The sequence below is a fragment of the Crocodylus porosus genome, unplaced genomic scaffold, assembly GCF_001723895.1.
Source record: "Crocodylus porosus isolate Cpor-Errol unplaced genomic scaffold, CroPor_comp1, whole genome shotgun sequence".
In the NCBI taxonomy this organism is placed as follows: domain Eukaryota; kingdom Metazoa; phylum Chordata; order Crocodylia; family Crocodylidae; genus Crocodylus; species Crocodylus porosus.
In genome coordinates, this window is record NW_017728948.1 from 50,794,420 (window position 1) to 50,810,163 (window position 15,744).

Here is a 15,744-nt window from a genome sequence, read left to right on the forward strand (position 1 = left end):
GAAGCTAGTTGGAGTTCAGTTGCAGCCTTGGCTTTCCTGGTTTGCTCCGTGCAGGACCGGACCAGCGCAGAATAATCCTCCTTGGAGGTGCCACTGACTCTCTTCTTAAGCTATGCATTAGAGATAATATTAATTTATCTAACATTAATAAATACAGGCAGTCCTTGGACTTATGACAGAATTGGTTCCTGAAAACTGCGTCTTAAGTTGAAACATTGTGTCTTGGAACGAATTTTCTCATAAGAAACAATGTTATAAATGGGGGATTGGTTCTTGAACCAAGGCCTGATACCCTGCTTTCACCAAAAATACCCCAGAAGTTTACTCAGTCAATTATGGATGAGTAACATAGCTACATTAATGTATTTCTATTGTAAATAGCAATCATATTGATTTGGACGGACTTCTTTGTGGTGACTTCACTGTACTTTTTGAAGGGCTTTTGGTTGGGCTTTTTGAAGGGTTCTTGGCTGGAGTCTTCTCAGGAGTCTTGGCTGCAGGTTTTTCTGGAGTCTTGTCCGCTTTCTTAAATAAAGTGTCCAAGGAAGTTTGGACAAATGTTCTCCAGGGAGATTGGCGATGTAGCAAACTTGTTCACTGGCATAGCATTGCATCAGATCAAACATTGGTAAGTCGAAACTGACATCATAAAGTTGAAACAGGGTGTCAATTTATAGAAGTTGTAAGTACAAAACATTGTAAATCAAAACATTGTAAGTTGAAGACTGCCTGTACCATGTAAAAACAGCCATAGTAACCATAACTTGAAACATTTCAGTAAGTTTATTTCTGTGCAAAGATTGATCCCAAATGAGACCAGGGAGCAACCAGTGAGCCTCACCCCGATTTTTTGGGATAGGGGCTCCAAACAGCATTAAGCTGGAGTGACAAGAAGTAAAGGAAGCAGAGGCTCCAGGGGATGCCCAATTCTGTGAGACCCTCCCATCTTGCCAGCCTTCCTTTAGCTGGTGGGGCTCCGATGAAACTGCCTGTTATCCCCATTTCCTTCCTTCTCCCCACTCGCTTCCTCCACCCCATTGTCTCATCCCACTTTACTCCTTTCTGGCTAGGGATCAATAGGAGCAACATTAAGAGCAGACAATCTGGGAAAGAGAGAGAGGGCATCCCTGTCCTCTCCCAGAGCAGCCCCTGGTGTTGCCTGAGGGAAGCATCCCCTGCTGGACATGAGACTTTAGGTGATGCTAGAACAAGCATGGCAGGATTGTAAGAGAAACTACTACCACTGCAGGGATGTTTGTCTCTCACTATCAAGATTGTATTTTGCTATAAAAAGTCAGACAAGTTCCCTGCATCTCAGATACAGTCAAGGCTCTACCAGTCGGGGCTGGCCCAGGACCTTGAGAGAGCTTGCTTGATAGCACAGTGATCAAATCCCCATTGGTGAGTAGCCTTGAAATTGTAGTGATTAGCAGAAGCAAGGCTGTGGACAGAGAGTACGAAAGCAAAGGGAAAATTGAGTTGGAAGCACATTAGCTCACTCTGGACTGTAGGCCTATGTCTTTAGCAGACGTGTAGGGGTGTGCAGAGCCCGGGGCATATCAGCCTGTACAGGGCCTGTGCGGGGGGGCAGGGTGGCAAGTGGCTGGAGCACAAAGGGAGTAGAAAGTGGCCAGAGTGCAGAGCTAGCAGTGCACAGCAGCCATGCAGGCTGGTTATGCCCTTGGCATGTGCCAATGGTGCTTTCCTCAGGGCCTGTATGGCACTGTCCACGGGGCTCCCCAAAGCACAAGGCCTGGGGCAGCCACCCTGATTCGCCCTCCCAAGGGATGACTGAGCATATGCATCAAGTTTTCTTAAAGTACTAGATCTGGAACGGCCACAAAAAGCAGAGCAGCAGATCAAGCAGAAGGTAGGGAGCAGAGAGCAGACTGGTGGATCTGGCAGGGGGAAGGGATTGGAGTCACTCTCAGAGAGTGTCAAAAGACTAGCCGCAACTGCCAGTTCAGTGCTCCGCTGTAGTTCCCTTAAGGAACTAGTCAAAGCACTATCTTAAACATTAGCATTTATTTTCAAGAAGTCACGAGGACAGGAGAAATCACAGGGGACTAGAGAGAAGAACAAAGTACTTATACCAGTTCGTAAACAATTAGAGGATGAGATGACAACAAAACAAAGAAAAAACACCAAACAGATTTTTCAAAGATAAATCATATCCATTTAGTCTAATTTATCTCAAATCAGTCTAATTTATTTATTTGGTAGAAATTAGGCTTAGTGGATAAGACAGAAGACTAGATACAATATGCCTTGACTTTATGCCATAACCCTCTCTTGGAGAAATGAAGAAAAACACAAATGTTTGAAAAAACACACTCAAGAAGTAGTTACCAAGGTTTTGAACTGCACTAAGGCAGCATTTCAGTTTACACAGGTGTTTGTACTGGACCCTGTTTGCATTCAGTATTTTTATTAAAGACTTGAACATTGGAACGCAGAGCACACATTAAATGTGCAGATGACACCAGAGGAGAGGAAGGGTTTGCAAGCTCTCTGGAGGACAAGGTCCAAATTTAAAGTAACCTCGATTAACTGGAGAAATAGTTTTCCCCAACATGCTTAAATTCATAAAAGTTGCAAGAAGCTACATTTGGGAAGGAGAAATCAAATGCACAAATATAAAGAAAATTGGGAATAACTGCAGAGGCAGCTATATAGCAGAAAAGGATGTGGGGTTCGTAGTGAATTACAGACTAAATGAGAGTCAACAGCATGACGCAGTTATTAAAAAAAAAGGCAAATCTCATTCTGGGATGTATTAAAAGAATGTTACATGTGACACACAAATGGTAATTATTCAAATCTGTTCAGCTGTAGTCAGGTCTCAGCCAGAACAGAGTTCCAGCTGTATAGATAGAAAGGACCATGCCTTAGAGCAGTGGTTCTCAACTTTTTAGACTTGAGGCTTTAAGGCACCTTGTTTGCTTTAAGGCAGCTTGTTTGCTTTAAGGCACCCCTCCATAACTTTTGTAAATTGAGTATCACCCCATTTCAGAAACTAATTTATTTATTGCCATGCTTACCTTCATACACAGAGCACGGAACGGGGGGGCAGAGCTGGGAGATAAGCATGAGTCATGTTTATCTCCTCATCTTCTGGCGTCCTTTAAAAGATCTGGCAACACCTTACCCTCACCCTGGTTCAGAAACACTGTTTTAAAAATCATAGGCGGCAAGGAAATTAGCAACTGTAGATATATTCTGGGTATGAGCACTTAGGGAGAGGCTTGAGTCAAAATGACACTCAGGTTCAGGTGACACAGGCCTCAGTAACAGGCATATAGGGATTGAGAAAGGAGGTGGTAAAAAAGCAGGAAGTGTAGTAGAAGGCACATATTAAGCAAATGAAACATCAGTAAGGACTTATCTACACTAGTATATTTTACTGCTTTGAGAATACTGATATTAAAAAAAAAGAAACAGCATGAAGGTGTGAGGGAGCTCCAAGGGTTAAGTGGCATTTTCACAAATGTTAAAGAAAAGGTAGTATCTTTTCATGTAGAGTTATCATCATTTTTGACTTGCAAGCCTTTTTGTCAGCACTTTTCTTTACCTTTAGCAGTAGTTTGGATCTATGCCTAGAATGAAATGAGAGCCCTAGATTCTTACTGGCGTCATTGAATGTTAAGGGTGTTCACCATCCTGTAAGAGGCGCTTGATACAATGCCTGGCACACTGCCCCTAGATTTTTGTGCTTCCTGAAATATAAGCAGAGGAACATTAAGTGCTTTTTTACTTCTTCAGTCATCAAAAAATGGTTTAGCTTTGTGTTTGCTTGTTTAGCATTATCTGTATAATGAATTGGCCATTAGCTTACGGAAAGGAAAGTTTTTCTCTTTATGAATATTTTGAATAGCTTGCCATTCACAGAATGCCTGCCCTGGGCTTCAGATAAGGAATCTGGGTTGATTTCCCACGCTGTTTCTGTCACTGACTTTTTCATTACAAGTTCAAGTATTGTCAGTGCATGCATGTGCTAAGACACAAATACTTTACAGCATGATACAGTTAAGGCTAGATAGTTTTATGCATAAATATCTGCCTGTCATACCTGGAAATTGGTATATCCAGACTGCCCCCACGTTGTTCTTCATCTGTATTTTATTGTCTCTGACTTTCCCAGTGTATCTTCAGTTTATCCAGCCAACCACTGAGTTCAGAAAACTTCTCCTCTATCACTTCCATTTTTTGCCTCAGCCATGGGAAGATACTGCCTCTGATGTTTTCTTCTAAAGTTATTTTAATTTCAGAGTTCTTGTTCTAAAGAGAAGACGAGGTTAGTGTGGAAAGATTACAAGAAAGCACAAGATTACAAGATAGCACAACCATAAAACAGGCTTCTTCTGTATTTTTGTTCATCTTTGGCTAGTAATATTTTTGAGCCGCAATTAAAGTTTTGAGATAACTGTCCTGTCCACTTCAGTGTTTTTCTACCGTTATTTTTCTCAGTCTAAGAGCTGATATTTAACCATTTAAAACAGAAGACATCTCTGCTCTGGCCCATGGTAAACCTTGCCCCCTTTGAAAATTTTTTTTCATACAAATGTTCATGTCTTCCTCTCCACCCTCTTTTCTTAAGATAATGTACATTTTGGACCTATCTTACTGAACATCTTCACATCTAGCTAACAACTAATTATGTTTACAGACATATAGAAGTATTTTTGTAGGTGAAGTGTGTAGCCCATTTCTTATTCTGTTGAAGGTTCAGGTAGAATTTGTTCTTTGTTAAAATTGCATATTGAACTATTTTCAAGAGTGAACAAGGTGGAAATGTTGTTTATCCGCCAACAAAAATTTCTACTATTTTTCTTAACCGTTTGTTCAGCTTGTATTTACAAGAAATAGATATTTGTGAGGGACATATTTTTTAGATAGGCCTTTGGATTTGCCTTGTCTAGGAGCTCCATTTAATTGGACCTCTGTTAAAAACGCCACTGGCTTCAGTTATGGCAACACACAAGTATATTGGTTTGTCTTTTGTCACGCAGGAAGTTTGTGCATTAGTCCCCAGTAAGAAATAATGATAGGACATATATGTAAAGACATGGTTTAGAAGCAAGATTTATTGTTAGTTTTAGCAACTTGACATGAGTTAGTTAACACTTAGAGACACTGCAATCTGCACTTGAATGTCTGTATTAAATATCTTACAATATTTGTGTGCATGCATGTTTGTATGCCCCTACAGATACAGTTGCAGTAAGGTTTGAATCCTGCAATCACTGCCAGTCAAGACTAATCAGCATAAGTAAACTTCACTGCTTAAGTCTTAGCAAACTTGGGATCTAAGACAGTCCCCAAGGTGACTGGCAACTAGAACTACAGAAAACATGTATTTAAACTTACATTATTCCTTTGCCATCTGCACAGTAGAAGAACCTAACTGAATACACAAAATAAGTAACTAAAATGTTGGTATTTATAAAAAACCAAAATCCTTCTGAAAAATGACATTAAATATGTTACAGGTATAACACATATGGAAAGGTGCTGAAAGGAGGAGTTCTAAACATTTGCTATAAGACTGCAACCATGTTTGAATTAACTACATTTCCAGAAGAAATCCATACATAATGAATTAGACATCAATGTAAGTTAGTTACACAAGATAAGGTACAATGTAATAATGAGGAAGATTGAAAGGTAATGTCAGTCTGAAAGCCAAATGTAAAATACTGCTTTACTAATTTATAAACTGCAATTGTAAGTATTTCCCAATAGTAGTTTGAAGTTGTTCCATATTCTGTTTATATGTGGGAAGAGGAAAATATTTCAATTTATATATCATCTTTTGACTCAGGTAAAAAAATCCCCAGGACTGGCAGTAAAGCTGTTCTACAAACAGAATGCACAGTAGGCAACAACAAACTAGCCCTTAGCTGTCATTTATAGTTTATTAAAATTGTGAAATGCAAATATGTTGCAGTGATTAATGATCACTGCTGCATACCCTGTGAAATTTCACTGCTTATCTGATCCAAAACCCAGGCAGCTTTGGATCAAGTTTCATGTCAGTTATTTGCTTCTACAAAGGCTCGTCCCATCAGTAGGAGAATAATATGAATAACCTCATATCTTCAGCCCCATGATTATTTTTTGATCCACAGGCCAGACCGTGAGGTCTGGCTGCTTTACACTTGGGAAGGAGGAGAGAATGGTGGCCTAAAGCCATCCTTGCATCAGCTCTGGCAACAAGTGAGCAGTTGAGCTGGCTACACTAGCCCTAGGCAGGTTGATGGTTCTTCTGCCTGATAAATCTTTATTATTCCTGTTACACCAGCTTTCTGGTGTCCTTTTTGTTACTAGAAAGGACATAAAGTGGCCAGAATGGGAGGCAATAATCTTACAGGTAGGAGGGGTGGGAGAAATAGGTGAAGAGGCAGGTGACACACAGGAGCTTCAGGGGATTGAGGGGGCAGCAGGAGCTGAGAAAGAGAAAACCAAAGGATTTACATTTAATGGCAACAGGACACCAACTTAACTTCTTCCACTTTTGTGCCTATGCTTTAGAAGGAGAAGAAGGTTTGGACTTTGGAGTCTCAGCACAACTGTTGGCCTGAAAACTAAATTACTGCAGTAATCTAACAGTTGTTTCATAGAAGGGTAAATTGTTTTGGTTTAGTTTCCACTTGGAGCAGATTGAGTGGACAGGCAGGTTAACAAGAGTGGATCTCCTGATACACGGTGGCCACATCTACACAAGACGCTGACTGCGAAGTAGCGTTGCATGGCAGAAACTGTGACACGATGCTACTGCACAGTAGTCTTGGGCTACTGCTCAGTCAGTGTCACAAAAAAGCTTTTCATTGACACTACTGCACAGTAACTCCAGTTACTGCACATTTAGTATTTGTACAGGCCAACAGCTATATAAACAAGTACTAAATAACTGTGTGGTCAGAGGTTTGTGTCGATGTGGCCAATTAATATCCCTTCACACACCCCCCCCCCCAAACCAGTGTAATTGTTTCATTTGTCCATGCCTTAAGACTCAGCTAGGGAAAACATAAATGAAACCTGCAAGAGAAGTAACTGTACTGTTGATCAAAGCTTTGGGCTGTGGCTCATGTTTTAAAGAAACACAATACTGGATGGGCAGCCTTATAGAATAGAAGCTTTTAGTCTCAGAATAGCAGCAACTCTGCATGGTAGGAAAAAAATAACTTTCCAGTTCAGGTGAGGCAGCTAGAATCAAGCTGAAGTGAACAGAGCAGGAACTTTGTTTTGGTGTTTGCTTATTATACCAGAATCACTTTTTCTTTGCTGGCTAGGGAAGCATTTGGCAAGAATTCTAACAGCCGCTAATTCATTTTGAACAATAATGCTCAACCTTTTTGTCCACTGGGTCCGATTGGCAGTGCCTGGCCTCTCTGTGGCCCAGATCCAGCCTGTGTTTCAGATCCTGTGCCCAGGAACGCATAGCAGGCACAATCTGGCTTCATAAATGAGGGCAGGGGGCAAGCCAGCCCCAGTGCAGCCCAGCAGGGGGAAAGAGCTTGACCCAGGCCCCTAGAGAGGGAAGGGAACATGGCTTGGCCCACCGCCCACCCTGGCCCTCCAGGGTGGGGGGATAGGAGAGGCAAGGGGAAGGGGCCATGGCCAGGCCCCAACCTGGTCCTGTGTGGGAGGGAAGTGGGGTATGGCTCATCTCCAATCTGGAAGTGTGTGTGGGGGCGGGGGGGACTCAACCCAGTGGGGAAAGAGGCTGCAGTCTGGCTTAGTCCATCATGGGGTTGGGGTTTGGGGATTTGGCAGTGGTGAGAGTGGCTGTATTAATGGCCACTACTTCCTCACCACCAAATTTCCTGACCCATGGGGCGCCCCACAGGCTAGATGCAAAGGCTGCAGCCCGTGGGCCAGAAGTTAAACACCCCGATATGGAAGAATTCTGCTGTGCATGGGCAAATCCTCCACTAGATTTTCAGATCTCTCTTGCATATAACTCTTGTAGTGATGCTGATTCAGGGAGTTAATAAAGCTGTTCTTGTTCTCCAGGAATTGTAATGACTGGTAAGAGGACTTTCTTTTAAATGCAGCTGTCAGCTGAATTCGTTCTTTTTTAATCTTGCAGTTAACTATAGCCCAAAAAACTGGCGGCTTGGTTGCTTTGTTGGGGCACTGTTCTATTTGTTTCATGATGCCCCTCAAATGCAATACATAGAAAAGAGAGCAAAATTGTCATCTAAGTCAGAAGTTGTATATGGTGGTAGAATTGGAAATTTTATGGCTCAGCTTTATGTGGTCATGGGAAGCAAATGCCTGCTTGGTTTACATTTTTAGTTTGGACAAGGTAAGGCTGAGTAAGTAGCTGTAGAGAAACAACACAGAGGAGAAATCAGTGCCATAGCTGGTGATAATGTAGAGCAGGGGTTCTCAATTCCCTGGGCTGTGGCCCAGTGGTGGGCCACAGCACAGTCAGCTGCTGGACCAGAAGTGGCCGTGGACCAGCGAACCATGGCCCCCCAAGCGGGGCAGAGAGGCCGTGGCACAGGGTTTGCCCCCACCCCAGGGGTCGGGTATCCTTACCTGTCTTTTGGCTAGAAATTCCAGCCACGTTTGTCTGTGACTGCTGGGCTGCCGTTTGCCAGGCCGCAGCCGCTTTTGGGCTGTAGTTTGCCAGGTCACGGCATAAAAACTTTGGGAACCCCTGATGTACAGTATTCAAAGTAAAGAGATCATTTAAAGAGGCGTTTTCATGTGGGGGCTATCCACACTCACCCCTTGAAACATAAACCTCCTTAGGAAGAACTTGTTGGAAATATTAAATGTTATAATTTTTAAATGAACGGGATTTGTTACTTTGTTTTATCAAATTCAGCTTCAAATCATATGCTGTGGACAAGAAGTGATCCTAGAGTATCTCAGATCTTAGAGTAGCTCAGATCTTTTGAGTAGTCATTCTTCCTGCACACCCCATGGGGCCTACAGACTTCTAAATATGCAAAAGTGTTAGTGTAACACAATACACAGAATACTGAGAGGTGCTGGAGGGCAGTTTACTACTAAAAGAACTATTCTTTCTGCTCAGACTTAAAAATGCTTTATATTATATTACAAAAAGGTGTCTTCTGTCATAGCAGATTTAACATTCTGTACTAGCCTATTTTCTGAGTAAAAAACATACAGGATAGTTTTTTAGTGGTCAGTGTATAATCCTACACATCATTCTCACTTGGTTTTATGAAAAAGTGTCAATTTTAGATGCTTTATTTGGAGATTAATATTACTAATAATCTTAAACTACATTATAGGGAATCCACAGTGTTGTAGAATATGGAAATGGAAATACTAGGCTGGCAGTATTTTAACCAAAGTGCCTGCAAACATAGATAAGAAATACTGAGGTCATAGTTTTGTTTTTTGGCAGTTTGTTAACTATTAAAGCCTCTCCACATAAATTTAAACAGAGAGGACAGGTATATTAATTACTACACAATTGAAACAGAGGTTTCTGGCCACACACAAATTATTCAAGTTGCTTTTGTTTTTAAAGTTGCTTAATAGCTCCGTTCTTACAGTAAGGTTAACAAACCAAGTTTGGAGCACTTTCAGTCTTTTACTTACAGCTGGGTCTGATAATGGAACAAGGCTGGCAAGGCTACCCAAGGATCTTAAAGGGGCGCATGCAGTCACCACCCGCATGGAGCTGATGCCAGAGCTGTGGAGCCCGGCACAGCTGTTTGCAGCCTATCTGCTGCTTGCTGCTTGCTGCAGCTGCCCAGAGCCCAGGCTGACTACAAACAGCTGCGCCAGGTTCCAGAGCCCCACCAGCAGCTCAGTGCCATCAGTGTGAGAGAAACCAGGGTTGTGCTGCCTCAGGCCCCCATCATTGTCCCCTCCAAGGAGCATGTGCCGGTACAGAGCTGATGCTGGGTTGCTGGGTTGCTTGCAGCAGGGCTTGCAGCTTCCCAGCTGTCTGCTGGGAACAGCCTGGGCTCTGTGGTTGACAGCAGCTACCCAGAGCTGGGGCTGGTGGTGGCATGCCAAGCAAAATGGCCTCGCGTGCCATGCCCAGCATGCATGCCAGGGGTTGCCGACCCCTGCTTTAGACTCATCTGAGTATATGCCTTAACTATTATACTCATAGGTTTTCACTTTCAATTTTTTGTCTGTATTTTTAAGGCCTCTCCAGAATTACCATTTAATTTTATGTTAATATTTTGTTAGAGTGAAGACACCACGTGAACCTCAAAACATTTCACATGCTATGGCTGACCCTATCCGGTGGGCCAGATATCACTGGCAGCGTCTGGTATCTGCAGAAGGCCAGGATGGGAGCAACAGCAGCAGCAAGTCAAGTGACAAGTGCTATCCATCAACTAAAACCACTGGCAAACATAGGATAGTTATTCCCTGCTTGGGACACTTTAAAGAAGAGTATGAAAAAGTATCAAAATTGTACATGAATAACAGAATACGGACTACAAAGTACACTTTATTAAACTTCATACCACGGAACTTGTTTGAACAGTTTCACAGGTAAAGGACTCTTACGAATATTACCTTGAGTTTAGGTTATTTTTGTTTGACATTCATTTATCAACGTGTGCAAGTAGGATTTCTGAACTAACCACCTTTCCTAATTGCTTTTCTGTCAAGTTTGATAACAGCTTTGTAATATGATACAAATCTTTTGAATATCAGTTTGGGGATAACACATTTCTCCAGTTTTGGTATCTGATGCTTCCTTTCACTATTTTGGACTGATGAGATCCAATGAGATCTTTTCAGAGGACTGAAACAGAGCAGTCTGCTGTACCATTTCAGGCACATTTCTTCCCAATGTATTTGGTAGCTGTAGAATACAGAAGTGGGGAAGTTGCTTCTCTCTTTCTTGAACTACCCTTCAATCTTGTTTGTAAGCAAGAGGCTTGGTGGTTTGAAGAGCCATGCAAAGGGGAGGTGGAAAAACTCACTGGAAGAGGTTTATGGAGGCCCAGAAGCAGTTATTTCATAATGTTTTAATCTGTAAAAAAAGTGTGCCTTAAATTATCTTTATATGACTCTACAAAATGTACAGGAAAGGTATAGCTGTAATAATTATGATGATTTATATAAACTGATTCTTCTTCTCTTCTGCATCCTTTGTTACATCGGTTGCTTGTTTTATCCTTTTCCTGTCAGCTAAGACCAGAAGGCATAAATCTTGAGTTGTTTTCCTTCCCTGGTTAAACACAATATAAATGATTTACTTTGTCAACTGGTTTCAAGGAAGGCTGTGAATGAAAAGTTTGCTGTGGTATTGATATACTTCTGTTCACAGATGAAGCACTATGTATTTTTCAATTGATGCAGAAATATTTCTTTTAAAATAATATTTTGACTATGCAGTATGTGGACAGAGAGCAGAATGCATGATCATAATGCTCCTTTGTTTTCCTTCAACACTAAGCACAATCTGTACCGGTAGTGGTTATATCTGGAGGTGTGAATGCTGTTGTCAATATGGTTGAAACTTCCAGGGAAGTGACTAAGCAAATACGTGTTCATGTTTCTGTATGAGGTCATGGATCTTTTTTCAGGAAATTTAATTAAGTACTATTAGTGTAACCATGCCACTTTCAGTGTTGAAGTCAAGGATAAGTCAAGGCTGTCCAATGTCTGACGGTCTCTTGGGTCTGCCTCCTTAGGTGGGGGGCAGGAAGTGGAAGCAAGAGGAAGAAGTGGGAACCCAGAGATCCAGGCCACAGCAGGGGTCGTGGGGAGAGTGCCCAGGCAGGACCCCACATGCTGTGAGTTAATTGCTTGCAGCCTGCCAACTGGATGGCTCTGTTAAACCGATACGGAGACAAGTGTATTTAGCTAAATGTTTACATAATCTGGAACGTAAGAGAGCAATGTCATCTAATAGCATCTAATAGCATAGACAGGTAGTTAGCTGAGTTAGTCTGAAGTCAGATAGAAAGTAGTGTTGGGTGGCACCTTAGGCCACATTCACACAAGTAAGGACATGCGTTTGCTGCAGTACAAATAGTAGTGACACAAATTTGTGCCGCTACTTTGTGCTGCAGTGCTTGTCCCTGCTCAAGTAGTTTGTGTCCCACTACTCCATGTACTATGGGGGTGGGGCTGGCTGGGGCACAGGGTGCCTCAATGTGGGTCTAGCTGGGAGACAGCCTCTAAGCTGAGGCACCCTGTGCCCCAGCCAGCTGGAGAGCAGCACCCTGCTCTGGGGGGAAATCCTGGCAGCAAATTTTGCCTCAGTGCACAGTTTAATGTGCAACACATATGATGCAGGGTTTAGTGTAGACAAGTGCAGGGTACTGAATCTAGGGAGAAGGAACCAGCAGCAGATCTACAGGCTGGGGAACACCCTTCTCATCAGCACAGAGGTGGAAAGGGATCTTGGAGTCATTGTTGACTCCAGGTTGAACATGAGCCGCCAATGTGAGGAAGCTGTCAGTAAGGCTAACCACACCTTGTCATGCATCCACAGATGCATCACAAGCAGGTCCAGGGAGGTGATCCTCTCCCTATATGTAGCATTGGTGAGGCCACAGTTGGAGTACTGCGTCCAGTTCTGGGTGCCACACTTCAAGAGGGATGTGGACAACATGGAGAGGGTCCAAAGGAGGGCCACTCTCATGATCAGGGGACAGCAGGGTAGGTCATACGAGGAGAGACTAGAGGGCCTGAACGTATTCAACCTCCACAAGAGAAGGCTGACGAGGGGGATCTGGTGGCTGTCTGCAAATTCACCAGAGGGGATCAACAAGGAATAGGAGATGCCCTGTTCCCCTAGACACCGCATGGGGTAACTAGGAATAATGGCCACAAGTTGATAGAGAGCAGGTTCAGGCTGGACATCAGGAGGCATTACTTTATGGTTAGGGTGGCTAGGACCTGGAACCAGCTTCCAAGGGAAGTGGTGCTCGCTCCTACCTTGGGGGTCTTTAAGAGGAGGCTGGGTAGACACCTGATTGGGGTCATATGACCCCAGCATCCATTCCTGCCCAAGCCAGGGGGTTGGGCTTGATGATCTGTTTAGGTCCCTTCTGACCCTAGCTACTATGATACATGTGGTGCACGGTTTAATGTGCAACATGTGGTTTGTGGTGCCATAAAGCAGGTTGCAGTGCCACAAACCACATGTGCCTGTATGTCTGGATCTGTCCATAGAGACTAACTTGTTCAGAAAAGAATAAGATATGACAAAGCATCTGACAAAGTAGGCTGTCCCCTGCAAAAAATTATGACTTCCTGATCAAGTTAGTCTTTAAGATGCCATCCTCTCTTGCCTTCTGTCTAATAGCATGTTGACCTTTGCTGACCATAGGCTACTTACCTTACTTACCTGTAAATAAACAGGCTGTGAGTTTTAGGAACTGTATGGTCTGTGAGGAGCATGTTTTTATGAGATTCTGGGTGCACAGTAAAATCTCAGTTCAGTTTCTGTCTCCTGAAGCTACATAAATGCCGTGTCTCTTTCTAACAAACAGTACAAAACATGTTCTTGTTTTGAAGGTACATAGCAAACTGCTTTAACATCAACTAACAATCACTACCTGGGTTTAATCTCCTTTTTACTTACCTCCTTAACTTCATTTCCCTGCTAATTCTTATATCTCTTCTTTGTTCCAGAGCTGCCAATTTGTATTTCCTATTTTTAGTTGTCCTAAACTGGGTCCCACTGGTGGAAGCCTTCCAGAAAGAAATTACAATGCTACCTCTAGTTGTGGTTCTCACAATTATTGCTGTAAAGGATGGCCTTGAGGATTACTCAAAATACAAGTTAGATAAACAGATAAACAATTTATTAACAAAAGTATACAGCAGGTAAGTAACAAGATTCTGTTCCTATTATATTGTTATTGATCAATAATTAAATATATTGATGCATATAAAAATCAGTAAGATTAAACAACCTTCAAAATGGCTTTCTGGATTGACCATGTGGACACATTCTGATTTTAGATTCAGGACAAGTTATTTCAGTTTAGCCTACACTGAGTTCAAGTCAAATTAAGCTCAGTTGAAATAAGTCACTCTTAAACCAAGATAACAGAAGAATTCATAGTTACAACACATTTCTAAGAGTGAAAATATTCAAGTTGTAATAACTGGATACTGGAACAAGAATAAATTCAACAATTAGAGAGCTGAAAGCAATTTATGTCCTTTTAATACTTGCATATATTGTGGTGGTACCCACAGTACTACATATCCCCTATACCCCACTTATAGGATAAAACTTGCCAAAAACTGGTGCCAAGTTGAGAGTGGTTTTGAAAGGATTAATACTGGACTGTACTCTCTCCTGGTCGCTGGAAGAGACAGAGAAACTGGAAGCCTTTTTCCAGCCTAGTTTCTTTGTGAAAAATCCAGCTGTAGGCCACAGCTCTGTAAAACTTTTTTCCTACATAATGTCTTCCAAAAACAAGGTGCATATCTTATTTGGGAGGCATGTGGTATCTAAGAAAATATGGTAATCCTTGTTTCCCATTCTTCTCTGTAGGTAGTTGAATAAATAATATCACATATCATGACAAAACAGTGTGCTTCCATGTACTTTAGTTCAGCTTGGGACTTGTTATAATTTTGAGTACATAGCGTTGAAAAAATGTTAACACTTAAACAGGTTTACCTCTTGCTTGAATCAATTTAGCGTGCATCAGTTAAGGTGCTAAATTAAGTGACATCGATTTAAAATCAATTTAGTTAAGCCAGTGCAAGATACCATTAATGTAGATGGACTAGCGAAGAGTTGCTTAAATCAGTCTCAACCGCTACAGTGGGCATGTATAAATGCGCGCTTTAATGTGCATTAGCCTATTTTAATGCATATTGAAGCATCACAAAAAAACCTGATTTCTTTAGCTAATGCTCATTAAGATAGGCTAATGCGCCTTTTTCTAATACCTCACAATGGAGGTACTAAATTTAATGCACATTACCCAAAGCACATTAATGAATGTGTGGATGTGTCCAGTGTTCAGTTGATTGGAATTTTTAGGATCACGTTACAACTGGCAGAAACTTTGCAGTGGCTTTTTGCTAGATTTCAGGAGAGGACTTTTTGTCACTTGTTCTCAGGCCCTTCAAATTTCCTCTTCCTCAAACTATGGAAAGGGAAGATGCCGTCTGGTTACCATTCTTATCATATCTTATAAAGATGAAAACCCACAGTGTAGGATTTTAAAGAAAAGGGAATTTTATTCTTTCAAGATAATTTAAATAAAAACTGGGAATTTATTTGTTAAATTTGAATTCTTCAGTTACAGATGCAATTTTCTCTTCCAGTAGATTCCTCCTAACCTTCTAGCACAGGGGTGGCCAACCTAATAGCCGAGGCAAGTGGCACAGGCAACCTCTCTGTGTGGTACATAGCAGATAGGAGAAGGGCAGGCAGCACAGCAGTGGATTGGGCAGGAGGTGCAGAGCAGGGAGCAGAAAGAGCAGGAGGTGAGGCAGAGAAAGGGAATCAAAGGAGGTACTCAAGGAGGGTACGGGGTTTATTTGTGGCATGTCTACCATAAATCCTGACTTGCTCACTGCTTCAGCCAGTAATTATTACTGCATCACCAAAAAAACCAAATCATAGAATCAGTGAGTCAGAAGGGACCTAGACAGATCATCTAGTCTGACCCCTGCCATGGGCAGGAAGGAGCACTGGGGGTTGCAGGGGTCATAAGACCCCAGCCAGGTGCCTATCCAGTCTCCTTTTGAAGATCTCCAGGGAAGGTGAGAGCACCACCTCTCTGGGAAGCCTATTCCAGGCTCTGG

At 42.2% G+C, this 15,744-nt stretch overlaps 1 protein-coding gene across 3 annotated transcripts in view; it reads left to right on the forward strand.

Annotated features, from left to right (window-relative positions):
- The window catches only part of ATP10D (ATPase phospholipid transporting 10D (putative)), an 84,195-nt gene that overhangs the window by 20,962 nt on the left and 47,489 nt on the right, over positions 1-15,744 (forward strand). For all 3 annotated transcript variants that reach the window (XM_019553165.1, XM_019553164.1, XM_019553163.1), the window contains 2 exons: positions 10,189-10,500; positions 13,603-13,797. In XM_019553165.1, the coding sequence (XP_019408710.1) occupies positions 10,229-10,500; positions 13,603-13,797 (467 nt within the window). In that variant the 5' untranslated portion in view covers positions 10,189-10,228. The remainder of the gene's footprint in view (positions 1-10,188; positions 10,501-13,602; positions 13,798-15,744) is intronic.